Source organism: Ochotona curzoniae, unplaced genomic scaffold (assembly GCF_017591425.1).
Source record: "Ochotona curzoniae isolate NIBS_2020 unplaced genomic scaffold, NIBS_Ocur_1.0 scaffold_2587, whole genome shotgun sequence".
In the NCBI taxonomy this organism is placed as follows: domain Eukaryota; kingdom Metazoa; phylum Chordata; class Mammalia; order Lagomorpha; family Ochotonidae; genus Ochotona; species Ochotona curzoniae.
Window position 1 is genome coordinate 13,681,804 of NW_024467096.1, and position 14,782 is coordinate 13,696,585.

Below are 14,782 nucleotides of genomic sequence, written 5' to 3' on the forward strand. Positions count from 1 at the left end.
GTTTTACAGGTGGATGACTAAAATGTATAGGAGTAATGAAATAGCACCCAGGACCACCTACTACCAGGTTCATAAGCTTCACATGCCTCCAAAGCAGAGAACATCAACATTGTGTCCTTTAGCTCATACACTTCTCTGGGAAGATTGCCTTTCCAGACTCTCTATTTAGTCTCCTTTTTATTAAATCTCAATAAGAGCATTTTAACTGGTTCCCAATTCTCAACGTTCTTAACAAAATTTAAGGTTCATTTGTTTTTTTTTGGAAAAGCAGACATACAAAGAGGAGATATATATATGTATATATGTATAAATTGTATGTATGTGTATCTGTGCATATATGTATATGTGTGTATATATGTATGCATCTGCTGGTTCACTTCCCACCAAGCCTCAATGGCTGGAGCTAAGCCAATCTGAAGCCAGGAACAAGGAGTTTCTTCCAGGTCTCCCACGTGGGTACAAGATCCCAAGGCTTTGGGTCATTCTCTACTCTTTTCCCAGGCCACAAGCAGGGAGCTGGATGTGAAGTGGAGCAGCCAGGACAAAAACTGGTGCCCATACGGGATCCCAACACATTCAAGGCACGTGGCCCTCTACTTCACAACATTCTAAACATATGCAGACATACAAGAATAGCCAGTAGACTAATTTAATTACAGGAGAGTACCAGAAAGAAGACCTAAACTTTGCAAATACGTTATAGTCTTCCAATAATCCAGGAAAGACGAGCAGCTTTACACAACTCCAGATTTCCAGGATTCTCACTTCCATGTAGTAATGGGATGATTGGAAATCAGAGCAGTTTCCCTGGATCATCAAGAAAGGTTAATGTGTTTTACTTAAGACAGAAAAAATTTGTGTAAAGCACTTTAAAAAACATATTGCAACTAGAAGAAATTTTGAAAAATAATTATAATTACGTGAACCTTCAGCTATCTAGAAAACTCAGTTTCCCAAATCACACAGCAAGTGAGATTGTCAAGAAGTGACATTTCAGTTGTGTGAGGAAAGGCATATTCTACAGTAGAAGGCTGAAGTGAGTTCGCAAGTATTTGCAAAAAAAGTAGCAAATAGCAAAGCCATGATCTCATCTTCTGTTTACACTCCAATTCCCAAAGTTAGCGATTAATTGTCCTTGTGTTTTGTTGCCAGGGCAAATTGTTTTCCTTTAAAACTCTCTCTTATTTTAAATAAATAAACCATTAGTTTCAAAACAGAAGTGTCAAATGTCAAGATAGTCCTGACATATGAGGTTAATGAGAAAAATAATGAATTCATTAGAAGCTACTAGAGATAGGCAGACTTGGAGAACTTTCCTTTAATGACTTAGGAAAGCATTAGAACTCATTCTTGTGGAAAACATTGTCATGTATCTTGACCACTGTGTCACGCCAGAGGGTTCAAAGACAAACTCAAGCTTGAAAGCTTGAAAGGTTGGGTGTGAGATAAGAGTGTGGGCTGGGTCAGGTATTCCTAGCCAAACAAACCTACCAAGTAGCTGACCTTCCATGCCTCCCAAAGCAGTCCAATCAAATAATCTTCACAAGATTAAGGCTTTCTGCTTCAGCCTCTGAATCTGCTGAGTTTTCTTTCAGCAAATGAGTAACGTCTGACACATAGGTTTTTAGCATGCACACACACATTCATGCACTCACACAGTTTCTGAATGATTTTAGTAAATAAGTAGTTTCTGTGCGTTTAAGAGTTTCTATCAAGTGTGCTTCTGTTAACATGACTTCCCTGTTCAAATGTTTTCATTGTCTTTCACTTTGTTCAAGTTCCATCAGAATCCACTTTCCATGTGTCACTCCAAGTGCATCTTATGTAATTCCTGAAGCTGCTCTTATTCTTCTTAGGATGGGTCTTGCATTTTTAGCTGGGACAGATATTTATTGGGTAGGTACTATTTGCCAATCACTGAAGATACATCTGTAAACAAAACAACCTCCTGCTCACCTCACCTAAAACTCTAGCTCTAATGTGGATCTCTCACCTCCTCCCTGGTGCACATGTAGTGTTTGTGCTACTGTTGAACCATGGGTTATACTACATAACAGTTCTCTCTATGCCTGCTCTTCTCATTCAGTACACAGCACCATGTCTTCCTCATCTCATTGCTTCTATCTCATCCTTTTCTCAGTGACAGGACTCACTAGATGCTCAATGGGTAACCTGAATTGCGTACAAAGTCACACGTGGAAAGTTCCTGGTGTGTATAGACTTAGTGAGGATGCCAGACTCTTTTCAAATTTTAACCTGAGTTATTTTCAATTAATAAGCCACATGGGATGCCAACAGGAATGCTAAATGGAAAACTAATTCTGAGGAAATTAGCTGAAATGCATGAAAATGCTCAGATGGCCATGTTGACTTTACCTGTGATACGTCTTTCCTTGGCTCCCAGAATCAGTTCCCTTCTGTTTAGGTATCCCAGGTTACTGGATCTCATTGCAGACAACCCATGTATCTTTAATCCTGGAAATACGAAAAGAAACTAAAATGGAAAGTTGTTCATATTGTTTTCTTTCTCTTTGACCTCAAAGGTAGAAACTGAAGATCAGGTGCTGGCGACATTCTGTGGCAGGGAGACCACAGACACAGAGCAGACCCCTGGCCAGGAAGTGGTCCTTTCCCCTGGCTCTTTCATGTCCATCACTTTCCGGTCAGATTTCTCCAATGAGGAACGATTCACGGGGTTCGATGCCCATTACATGGCTGTGGGTAAGTTGGAGGACAAAGTAGCTCATCTCCCAGCCTCCCTTTCTTACTCAGCATGACAGCGTCCTGCGCCTGCAATTTTCTGGTGAATCTGCATTTTCGCAACAACCCAACTTTGTCACCTTACTACACTTGTTCCATCACAAATCTATTTATCCAAATTACTCCCTATCCACCCAACTCATTTTTTTATGTATGTAGAGGCAGATTTTAAACATCAGTATACTTCTTTCTGAACAGACCAACATGCCTACCTTTTTGCTACAGTTCAGTTTGCTCTTTTAATATGTAATTTACATACATTGAAAGTCTTAGTAAACATTTGTTGATTTTGAAAAATTTTTGCTTAAGGAAAACTTGAATTTTACCATCAGCCCAGAACATTTTTTTAAGCTCATTTCCAGTCAACCCCTGGTCCCATCTCCCCTTGAGAACATAATTATCTAAACATAATTATTTTATTTTTTCTGCCATTTCCTAATAATTTTTTGCCTCTTCTAAAACTGCACATAAGAATCACAAAGAAAATGCACTTTGAGGGTGGGGATTATTTTACTTCATGTAACATCTTTGAGATTTCTTCATGCTATTACACGCATTAGTCATTTGCTCCTACTCATGGCAGAGCAACGTTCTACTGTATGAATTTACTACAGATAGTTTGTTGATCGACACAGAAGCTTTACTTATCTTTTTTCTTTCATTAAAGTTTCTAAGAGCTTCCTACACTAGTCTTTTTATGAATATATGTTTTTATTTCTATTGAATAAGCAGGAAATTGTTGCTTCCTAGAGGCAGTGTATGCTTTGTTTTATTATTTCTAAAGCAATCGTGTAGTTGCATTTATGTCCACCAGCATGTGAGAGCTCTGACTGTACCACATCCTCAGCAGTAGTTGTCAATCTAGAAGTGTTTTAAAATTCATATAAATATACATATATATATATACATATATATATATAAATCAGAAAGATTTACTGATAGAAGAGACAGAGAGAAAGCACTTTCATCTGCTGGTTCACTCCCCAAGTGGCCACACTGGCCAGAGCTAAGTTGATCTGAAGCCAGGAGCCAGGAACTTCTTCCAGGTTTTCTACATGGGTGCAGGGTCCCGAGGCTGTGGGCCATCCTGTACGGCTTTCTCAGGCTACAGGCATAGAGCTGCAAAGGAAGTGGAGCAGCAGGGATACAAACTGGCACCCATATGGGGTCCCAGAGCATGCAAGATGAGGACTTTAGCTACTAGGCTACCATGCAGGGACCCAGTCTAGAAGTTTTTATCCACTGCAGCATATATGAGCAGTACCTCATTATGGCTTAAATTACATTCCGCTGATGACTAGTGAGGTTGACAATCTTTTCATGTGCTCATAATACACATATATCCCTTTAGGATAAATGTGTGTTCGAATACTTAGAACAGAGTTTGATCCCATTACAGGCTTAGGAAGCTGCAGCAAGGAACAGAAGAATCTGTGTTGGAGTCAGCTTACCTGGATGTGAATCCTAGGTTTGCTACTTACTGTCAGCCTGGCTTTGAGTTCTTTCATCACTCTGTGTTTCAACTTCAGCAGTGATCGTCCAGCTTCCTAAGGTTGTTGCCTGACACACAACTGTTGTCATAACCGCAAGAGGACAATGGTTGCACCAATAGTCAGTGAGCTTGGGTTTGAACCTCGTCTCAGATAAGTTGCATGACCTCTCTAAGCCTTCTCATTTGCAAAATGAAGCTAGCTGCTATATCTGATTTGTATGTAGGTATTAACTGAGAGAATGCAAGAACATCCCTCTTTGCCACACACACACACACACACAGTAAATGGTTCATGCTAAGTGTTATATGAATGGTGGCTGTTTTCTACACTGTCATGCACATGTTGATTGACTCAGAGATTGTACCCACCCTGCAGATGTGGATGAATGCAAGGATCGAGAGGACGAAGAGCTGTCCTGTGACCACTATTGCCACAACTACATCGGCGGCTACTACTGCTCCTGCCGTTTCGGCTACATCCTGCACACAGACAACAGAACCTGTCGAGGTAGGGCCTAGAGATGGCTCTGTCCCTGAATGCTCTAGGTCACATCTTCCAGTAAGATTGGAGGAGGCTCAGAGGAATGAAAGCCATGCAGTAGGAATGAAAGCCATGTTTAAAATGAAGTCAGAAACACACTTGAGATAATGTACAAAGGAAGATGTAAAAATATGCACGAAGGCTGGAAGCCCAGCTTCTCAAGTAACTGCAAGAGAAAAGTTTCAGACTATTGGGTGATCTTTATTCCTGAGCAAGCATTTCTGTTTTGTAGGTCCCTGTCTCCTCTGCAACTGTAGGGGCTTGGCGTGGCTGAGTTAGGTGAAAACTGGGACTCCTCGTCCTTCTTCCCTGAGCCATGGACTATGCCTTTCCCAGTTTTACTTTATTCTCTTCTTTCCATGACCACTAAGCTCTTCTAAGTTCAGCTCAAAGAAAGAAAGAGAGGAGAGAAGGAAAGACAAAGACAATAAGAAAATGTCTCCTTCCCCATTTTCATCTCATTATCCTGCTCCCTGTGCAGCAGTCTCCAGGCTGAGCAAGAAAGGGAAAGAGAGGGAGCCACAATTCTAGAAGGAGCTCCTGGGCTTGCATGGCTATAGCCAACTAAGCACATGGTGGGTTGCAGCAAAGGCTCCATTTGCTGCTCCTAGGTAATGGCAATGTGGATACAGCACATTCACACGTAAGCCCACCTGGAGAAGCTTCCCTGAGATGGTAAACCCTTCAAGAAATGAGAAAGTCAGGAGAAGGAGGGCGTCCCAGGGCAGTGCTGTAACAGCTTCGGAGTGTTGGAGTGTGCTCCAGGGGAAGCCTTTGGGCTAGGCTCTCACACGTAAGTGGGGGAGGGCTCACGGGAAGAGGGAGAGAGAGAGCAAGAAGTGGGAGGAGAGCTTCCAATGGCTATTTTCTTCCCCCAAATGCCTGCAACAGCTGAGGCTGGACCAAGTCAAAACCAGGAACTAGAAACGCCATCCAGCTATCCCACAAGCGTGGTAGGAACCCTGGTACTTAGGCTATCTTCCACTGTCCTCCCAGGGGCATTAGCAGGAAGAGCTGGGTCAGAAGAGGAGAAGCCAGGAGCCAGTGTTGTAGCACAGTAAATTAAGCCACCATCTACAATGCCAGCATCCCGTAGGCACGCCAGTTTGAGTTCCGGCCACAGTACTTCCTAACCATTTCCCTGCTAATGTGCCTAGGAAACCAATGAAAGACAACCCAAGTGATTGGACCTCTGAGAGAGACTCAGATGGATTTCCCGAACCCACCCTAGCCATTACAACAATTTAATAAAAGAATCAGCAAAAGAAAGGTTAATCTCTCTTCTCTCTCTCCTCTCTCTCTCTCTTCCTCCCTCTATCTTACATTCTGTCTCTCTGTGTCACTTCTTCTCTGTCACTTTACATTTCACATAAATTGGCAAATGTTTAAACAAATAAAATGAGTACCAGAATTTGAATCATCACTCAGATATGGAATGTAGGTATTCCAAGCAGTGGCTTAACCCACTGTACAATGCCTACTCTGAGGGTTATATTTTTTATTGTTTTCATTTAGTATTTATTGTCTACTATGTGGTGAGTACAGTGGGGGTTAATAATACACCACGTAGAGTATAATAAACAATCCTTTATTTCAGTTTCAGCCATGTTCCAAGGAGGCTTCTTTTGATAGCACAAATATGCTATATATTTATGTATACACAATATGCCTGTCTGTGTCTCAGGCACAAAAAAATTAAAGATATCTTTTGTTAAAAACAGCTTGAGCCTGCTTTAGGGCAATAATGTCTTGAGAATACCTGGAATGAAAAATAGAAACAGATGGGGATTCAAGAGCTCCATCTAACCTTTGTTCAACAGCCTGCCTACATTTCTGTCCCACAGTTTCTCACATGCAAGTCAGTAGGCTGAGCAAGCAGCATTGATGTCCCACCAGCAGGATGGGCCAGCACAAGGGCAAAGCCACAGTGGCTATAAGGTGCCTCAGCAGAACTCCAGCATGTTGGATCTTTAGCTAAGTAAAGGTTTGGAAAACAAAACAGAATCCCCAGCATGACTAGGTTCCCAGCATGTTGAATCTTTACCTAACTAAGGCTGCAAAAATAACACAGAATCCCCAGCATTCATGAGATTCACAGTCTAGAGGAGCAAGAAACCCCAACAACTTCCTATAGGCCAGAATGTCAGTAGCAGGACAATACCATAAGGAAACAAAGCAAGGATAGAATGGGCAAGTGGTGTGAAGGAGGATTGAACATATGTAATGAGCCTGCATGAAGATAATCAAAAAGCTCCGCAAAAGCTTATAAAACAAAAGTTTATTTTAATGTCAAAAGCTCTTGAAATCTATACATGTGAGAAGTCTTCAAAAAGTTTATGAAAATGCATGTTATAAAAAAATATTTATACACCAAAACAGTTGTACCCTTTAATACCAGTTTCCACAAACTCTTGAAGCTACACTCATATTGAATGAGAGTCTAGGGCAGCTTCAAGCAGAGCCCTAAAGCAATTCTAGGGAGAGAGGCAAGAAGGGAGAAAGCTATTCAGATGCACCCTGAATATGTTTCTCAAACTTTCCCATCCTAGATCCATTTAGTACTTTCCACCATTAGAGAATCTCAAAAGAAAAGTCAGCCCACAGGGCAAACAGTTCTGAAACGAAAATTGGAAGCCTGTGTTTGACCCTGAAAGCTGAAAGTGCTGCACAATACTAGTGTTGACCTTGAGTGAATCACTTCCCCTCAGTGAATTCAGTCTCCCCCATTTGTCAAATGGGAATATTGATTCCTTCCCTTCCCACCATAGAGGAGCACTGGGAAATTCAGGCAGCAGCAGATGGGCAGGGAGTTATGGTGGCCACAGTTGTGATATGCCACTTTCTCTGCTATGTTTCCCACAGTGGAGTGCAGCGACAACCTTTTCACCCAGAGGACCGGTGTCATTACCAGCCCTGATTATCCCAACCCTTATCCCAAGAGCTCTGAATGCTTCTACGCCATCGAGTTAGAGGAGGGTTTCATGATCAGCCTGCAGTTTGAAGATCTTTTCGATATTGAAGACCATCCTGAGGTGCCTTGCCCCTATGATTACATCAAGGTGAGCCTGCAATGAATGCTTGGAAACTCTCATCAAACATGGGAAAATTGATACTCTGGGTGCTTCATTTTCTCGGGATGGAGTTGAGCTGCTAGTTTTCCAAAAAAAATTCAGTCTTTAAAATAACATGTACTAACTTACTCTGATCTAGCCAAGAGGTCTTCTCTGGCTGCCTAGGTAGTTTGAGGAAGAGAATCAGATAGTCAGATATGCACCTTAAAAAGTCCCTGGGAAGCAGGCCTTGCTTTATGATCATAATCTATGTGGCCACACAAGATTCTATGTTAGGTTCTGCCATACTTCCTAATAAACTTTGAAAAGGGGACTCTTATTTTCGCTTCACATTGGAACCCACGAATTATTCAACTGATCCTCGAGAGAAGGAACTGTGTGGAAGGAAAGATATCACAGGCAAATTGCCTCTTGGTTTATGATTATTCCCAACACAAGGGTGAGATGCAAAGGCAGTCTGTATTTGAGTTGTGGCTGGGATTGTGGCTGGGATGTGGATTTGAGAATCTACAGGAAATAAAGTAAAAAATTCTTGGAGAATGATCAACTTGAAGCATCCAAATAGAACTGAACAGCCAAGCAAACTCAGATCTCATGAGAGGTACTGAGCAGGGGATACAGTGAGTCACCATCAACTATGCACATAAATGCTGGTTTAAACCACTACAACAGTGGGATATTCTAGAGAGAAAACAAGACAGTAAACTTGAAGAGCTAGAGAGAGGAGGTAGAGGCCAAACACAAGGCTGGACAGAAATAGAAAATGAAACTGCCAAGGACAGACCTCTCATGGGTGGGAAAGGCAAGGAAACTTGAAAGTCCATAAAAGAAAACTCCATAACTTTGAGCCTGACTGGCCTCCTCCTTACATCCAGAGGCTAAGGATGCCTTGGCTAGGAGTGGGACAACAGGAAGCACAGGGCATGGGCTTTCCAATGCTGTGTAACAATATCCCAAAGCTACAACAGCTTACAATGATACTCATTTCTTTTTTTCTCATTCTGAATTATCTTTAACCAGACATATTTATGAAGAACAATCAGTTGATGGATGTGTATACACAGTGCATAATGATCAAAGCAGGGTCATTGACATTTTCATATCTTCAAACACATCTACATCCTTTGTGGTGGGAACCTTCAGACTCTTCTGTTCTTTATAAAATGCATAATAAATCTTTGTTTAAACTGTAATCACTACCATGCTGTACAACACTAAAACTCGTTCCTTCTATCTGTTGGTACCCTTTACCTGACTTTGGTCTGTTGCTCTGTTACCTATGCTTTCAAGCCCCTAAAACCCATTCTTATTTCTCTTATTCTCCTCCTCCTCCTTTTCCCCCTTCTTGTTCTTCTTCTTCTTGAATTTTGTATTTTAAAAATTTTATTTTTTATCATGTTTACATAATTTAGAAGGATGCATGTCCACGTGGACCACTGATTAGGATGGAAAGGGTGGAGGAACAGAGGAAAAGTGGATGAAACCATTGTTTCCAATTTTCTTTTTCTTCTTCCTGTATCTGGAGAATAGGGGAGAGAGGGGAGAAGCCACACCCAACATCCTAACTGTATCAGTACTCAGATACAGGGGACAGCCACTCAATGTCATCACATAATCCACTGTGGAGTATACTCTGAGGGCTTAGTTCAAGTGGTTTTGATAGTTCTGAAATGCTTTTGATTTTGTTGCTGCAAAGATGAGGAAATCCTCCCAAGGCCCATTGGCTGAAATAATCCACCTTGGAATCTCTATTCACCCAGATACTTGTTGTCAAAGCTTGGCTGGGAGAGTTGTCCATTTGTTCTGCCATCCATAAACTGCTATGGTACTAGATGTCCTCTGCAGGCCCCAGTGCATCTGGGCATACTGTCCACTGTACAGTCTTTAGCAACTGAGGAGGCCCAGTTCTGAAACAGGTGCTCCATGCTCAAAATATAGATCCTGCAGTTCTGCCTGTGGTTGGAGTTCCAAGTGCAGCAGTTCTGTTGGGTGGGTCTCAAAAGCAACCTCATCTGAGGTGACCACATACCTGACTCCTGCATGTGCCAAACAGTGCAGGATCTGGCTCAGTCTGTCACCCACATCAGACTACATACACACTGGTGGTTGCAGTTGCTGGGTCAGTTCTGTCTCCAACCCCATCTTATGCAAATAATGGATGCTATGGTCCAACCCAACTTTGTCCACCACACCCCTGGCACTCATGTACACAAGCAGAACTACAGTCCATTCAGAATGACCCCAATCATCCCCACTAGGACTGTCCCTAACCCTGGTTCCTGCACATACCTGTATGTACAGCAGACTGGTCCAGTCTGTCCTGCATCCCATTTGACTTTTGCATACACCAATGGTTGCTGCCCCCTAACTCAGTCCAACTGACCCCACTATCCAGCCCAAACTTATGCTGGAGGTGCTGTCACCTCTCCAGCCAGTCCACCCTCAGCCCTGGTTTTTATGCTTACCAGTGGGAGAAGAAGTCCATCAGAGAGGAGACCACAGTTTCCCTATTAGGTCCATTCGCAGTCCTGGATCTTGCACTTTCCAGATGGTGCTGCACTCTAGCTTGACAAGACTTGCCCCCATTCCCAGCACTTGCCAATTGATTCTGTGGGAAAGCCTGATCAGCCTGAATTTATTCTGGCTCATGCATGCACCAGTGGATAAAATTGGCTAACCCATCCTGGATCTTCACCTAACCCAACTCACATGCAGGCCAACAGGTGCTATGGCCCTGCTTAGCCTGGTCTGTCCTGGTTCCAGTTCTCACACTCACCAGAAGGAACAGTGGCCCAGCAAGGGAGTCCTCATTACTCCCCTACTGGGCTCAAATCCCTCCACCCCCACTCCCTGCCCTTGACTTTCCTGTGTTGGTGATGCTGCAGCCCAATCTGGCATGACCTGACTCACCTCAACATTTGCTGGCAGGTGCTGTAGCCTGGCCAGATCTGCCCCCAGTTGTAACTCATGCTGGTAGGTGCTGCAGCCTAGTCCAGATTGGACTGCTCCCAGTCCTGGCTCTAATGTGAACTGGCTGGTGTTGTAGCCCAAGCCAACCTGTCCTGCAACCCATCCTGGTTCTCACATCTGCCAGTGGATGCTATGAACTAGCGCATCCTGGCTCACCCCCAGATCTGACCCACACATATGTTAGTGAATACTGTAACCTGGCCTCGGCTAGACTGCTCCCAGTCTTTTTTCTTGCACTCACCTGCAGAGATTGTGTCCTGACAGAGAAGTTCCCCAGGGTCCTCTATGAGGCCACCTACCAGTGGCAGATCTTGTACACATTGGTGGGTGCCTTGCCCTGCCTAACTTGTCCTGAAAGGTATAGCAGCCTTGCCTAGTGGCCCGCATCCATTCCATCTCTTACTGTTGGGTGCTACAGCCCAGCCATGCCTGATCCTCCCCTAGATCCTGCTATTATTGCATTGTTCAGCTGGCGCTGAGACCTAACCCAGCCCGTTCTACGCCTACTCTGGTTCTTGTGATCACCAGCAGGTGGTAGAGCCTAACCTAGTCTGGTACATCCCAAACCCAGTTCACACCCATGTCAAGGTATACCACAGCCATGTCCAGCCAGTTTGCCACCCCCATCCCATCCTGACTTTTGAGCTCATGTAGCAAAAACAACCCAGCTGGGGTGTCCCCAAGCTCCCTGATCAGGCCTGCTCCCAGCCACAGAGCTTCCACATGCTGGTGGTTCCTCTGACCCAGCCCTGCATAGCCCATCCTCTGTCTTGACCTTTGCCATCAGATGTTGCAACCTTACCTGGCCTGGCCTACCCCCAGTCCCAACTCTCACGATGGGTGCTATATCTAGCCTGCCCAGTCTACCTCCCATCCCTGGTTTCATGCAAACTGGTACTTTGCATTCCATCTTGGCTACTGCACATGCCAGGGTGCTAAGGTTTGGCTTAGCTCTACCCGGTCTGCCTTGCCTCTTCCGCTTACCCCTTCTCACCCTTCTCCCTGCCAAAACCAGCCCACAAACTTGCTGACAAGTGGAGCAGTCTTGCTCAGCCTGGCCAACACCCAGCACTGACTCATGTGCTCACCAGCAGGAGCTACAGCCCACCAGTGGAGTTCCCCAAGTTCCCCCACCAGGCCCACTGCCAGACCTAGATTTGCCAAACTCAGATGTGCCAGCAGGTGCTAGGCCCTTGCCCAGTATAGTCTGAACATAGTCTAACCCCTCTCTTTTGGCTAGTATGTGCTAGTGGATGTTACAACCTGACCTGCCCTATGCCCTACTCCTGGATGTGCCTACTAGTGCCATAGCCTGGACCAGTGCAGCCCGCTTCCAAGTCCAGTCTCCATGAGTGTTGGGGCTTCCATGATCATTCCTAGCTCAGTCCATCACCCACCCCAACTCTTGAGCAAACCGGTAGATATTGCAGTTCCACAGAGTAATCCCACATATCCCCCACAGAATCTGCACCAGACTTGGTTCTCTCATGTACTGGTCAATGTCATAACCTGGCCTAACATTACCCATCCCCTGTTCCAACACTCGCTGGCAGATATTGTGATCTAGCCATGCCAGGTGGGCTCCCAGCCTTAACTGTGTGTGTCAGTGGGTGATGGTCAATAATATTAGATGCTAACTAGCCCAGCTCAGGTCTCCCACATGTGCAGGTACATCAGTTTGATCCAGAAAGTTCCTCTACTTCCCTCCAAACCACTCGGCCTCAGCCCCCTTGCTTATCTCCAAGTACAATGGACCCATCAGTGGAAGTCATGGTCCCCCAGAAACCATTCCTTACCTGTAATGTATTCCTTCAATGATCATCCCTCCCACACATCCTATACCCACTTCCCTGGCCAATCCACAGTCTCCATGCCCACAAACACATGGTACACAAGCTGGGTCTTCTGATAGGGCAGCGTGCTGGCCTGGAGCTCTCCACCTGCCCACCTGGGACCCCAGAACCAGTCTGTTGTATACATGTTAGCCTGGGATACCATCCTTGAGTCCAGCCTGGACTCAAGGATGTTAATGAGTCTACAAGCCCAGTCCACCATCATACCACATCAGCATGCCAGTCTAGGGTTCTAATACTACCACCACCACTTCCATCCCATCTGTGACCCAAATACATGGGGGAGTTCCCAGGCCCACTCTGCTCTGCCAGTCTCAGTCCAAGTTCCCAGGCCCCTAGAGGCCATCTAAACACTGCCTTGGCAGAAGCATAGTTATGGCATCAACTTTTTGTTGTTGCTTATTTTCACATATGAAAAAGAACATGTATTTTTCAAATTTGTTATTTATTCCTAAATATGTATGTATTTGTTTGAAATATAGAGTAACACACAGAGGGAAGACAGTGAGAGACAAACAGAAAGGGGAGACATATTTTCCACCTGTTGATTTACTCCCCAAATGGCCAGAATAGCAAGGTATGGGTCATGCTGAAGCTTGGAGCCTGGAACTCCATCTGGGTCTCCCACATTGGTGGCAGGGACCCAAGAATTAGGGCTACGCTCTATTGGTCTCCCAGGTGGGTAGCTAGATTAGAACTAGCATTAATGGGATTTAAGCAACCCCTGATATGAGGTTGCATCACAAATGTAGGCATAACCCACTATGCCACAACATGAGCCTCTGGAATACCCATTTCCTATTTGAACCATTCTTTGGGTCATAATAAGCTCAGCTACATTATCTGCTTACGGTTTTGTGAGACTGAAATGAAGGCTTCAGCTGGATAAAGCTCTTATCTATAGGCCCTGGGGAAGTGTGCATTCCCAAGATCACTTAAGTTATGGGCAGACTTCAGTTCCTGACAGTTCTTGGACATCAGAGTCTATCTTCTTGCTGGCCATTAATCTGTGGTCACTCAACATTTGGAGGGAGGTCCTGCAGTGCAGTGTGGAGGGGCTGCCTACATCAGTCGCTACATCTGCTCATATGTGATGCTTTCTCTCTCTTACTTTTCTCAGATTAAAGTGGGTGAAAATGTCTGGGGACCCTACTGTGGAGAGAAAGCCCCAGAAGCCATCAGCACACAGAGCCACAGTGTCCAGATTCTGTTCCGCAGTGACAACTCAGGAGAGAACCGGGGCTGGAAGCTCTCATACAGAGCTGCAGGTAACTCACCCATCCCACATGTGCACATGCACACATGTGAGTGTGCACACAACTCATACGCACCTGCATACTCCCCACACAGAGCAGCTGTGCTCAACACTCACAGGACTGTTGACTCTGGTGGGGCTCCCAGTAGAGGAAATTGGGACCAAGGTTCATGTGATTTTTCATCCATAAAACAGGGCCAAGGGCAGGCATGTTGCTGTATTACTCTGGTCATTTTCAAAACATACTGCCCTTTAACAATCATGGGAGGGAGATTATCTTGTTTCCTCACTCCCATCCCTCAAATGGTGAGCCATTAGACCTGAAGTGGGTCATTCCAGCTCTAGTCTTCTGTAAGTCTGGATCGGGAATTTAGGTGTGGACCAGATGTTCAGACTGTTCCTTTCTGCTTTGAATGTTTGCTTCCTTCTGGATCACTAGATTGGCAAAGCCAATGGATCTCATTCCTCCAGTTCCTGAGCCAACCAGTCTTGGTCCAAAACTAATAGCACCACTTGACCTAAGAGGTCTGTAGCAACTAAAGTAAGAGGAGGATGAATATCAGTGACAAGAAAATCACAGCCGGGCATGACTAATTCAGTTCATAAATCTTGATGCCCTGCCTATATTGTCACATCCAAGGCCTAGACTGGAGAGAGAAGCAGAAAGGGCATTGACAAGAGTTAAAATATATATATATATATATATATATATATATATATATATATATATATAACAGGAATAGGCACAGGCCTGACCGTCTCATCAGATTTGGGCTTATGATCAGAGTCCCACTAAGGCTTTGAAGAAGCATCCAGGGATAAGGGCAATTGGGAATATTC

At 44.5% G+C, this 14,782-nt stretch overlaps 1 protein-coding gene across 1 annotated transcript in view; it reads left to right on the forward strand.

Moving 5' to 3' along the window:
* MASP1 (MBL associated serine protease 1) overlaps positions 1–14,782 on the forward strand; it is a 68,567-nt gene that overhangs the window by 20,928 nt on the left and 32,857 nt on the right. Inside the window, exons 2-5 of the mRNA XM_041002747.1 lie at positions 2,544–2,721; positions 4,629–4,760; positions 7,656–7,852; positions 13,808–13,955. Coding sequence (XP_040858681.1) covers positions 2,544–2,721; positions 4,629–4,760; positions 7,656–7,852; positions 13,808–13,955 — 655 coding nt within the window. The remainder of the gene's footprint in view (positions 1–2,543; positions 2,722–4,628; positions 4,761–7,655; positions 7,853–13,807; positions 13,956–14,782) is intronic.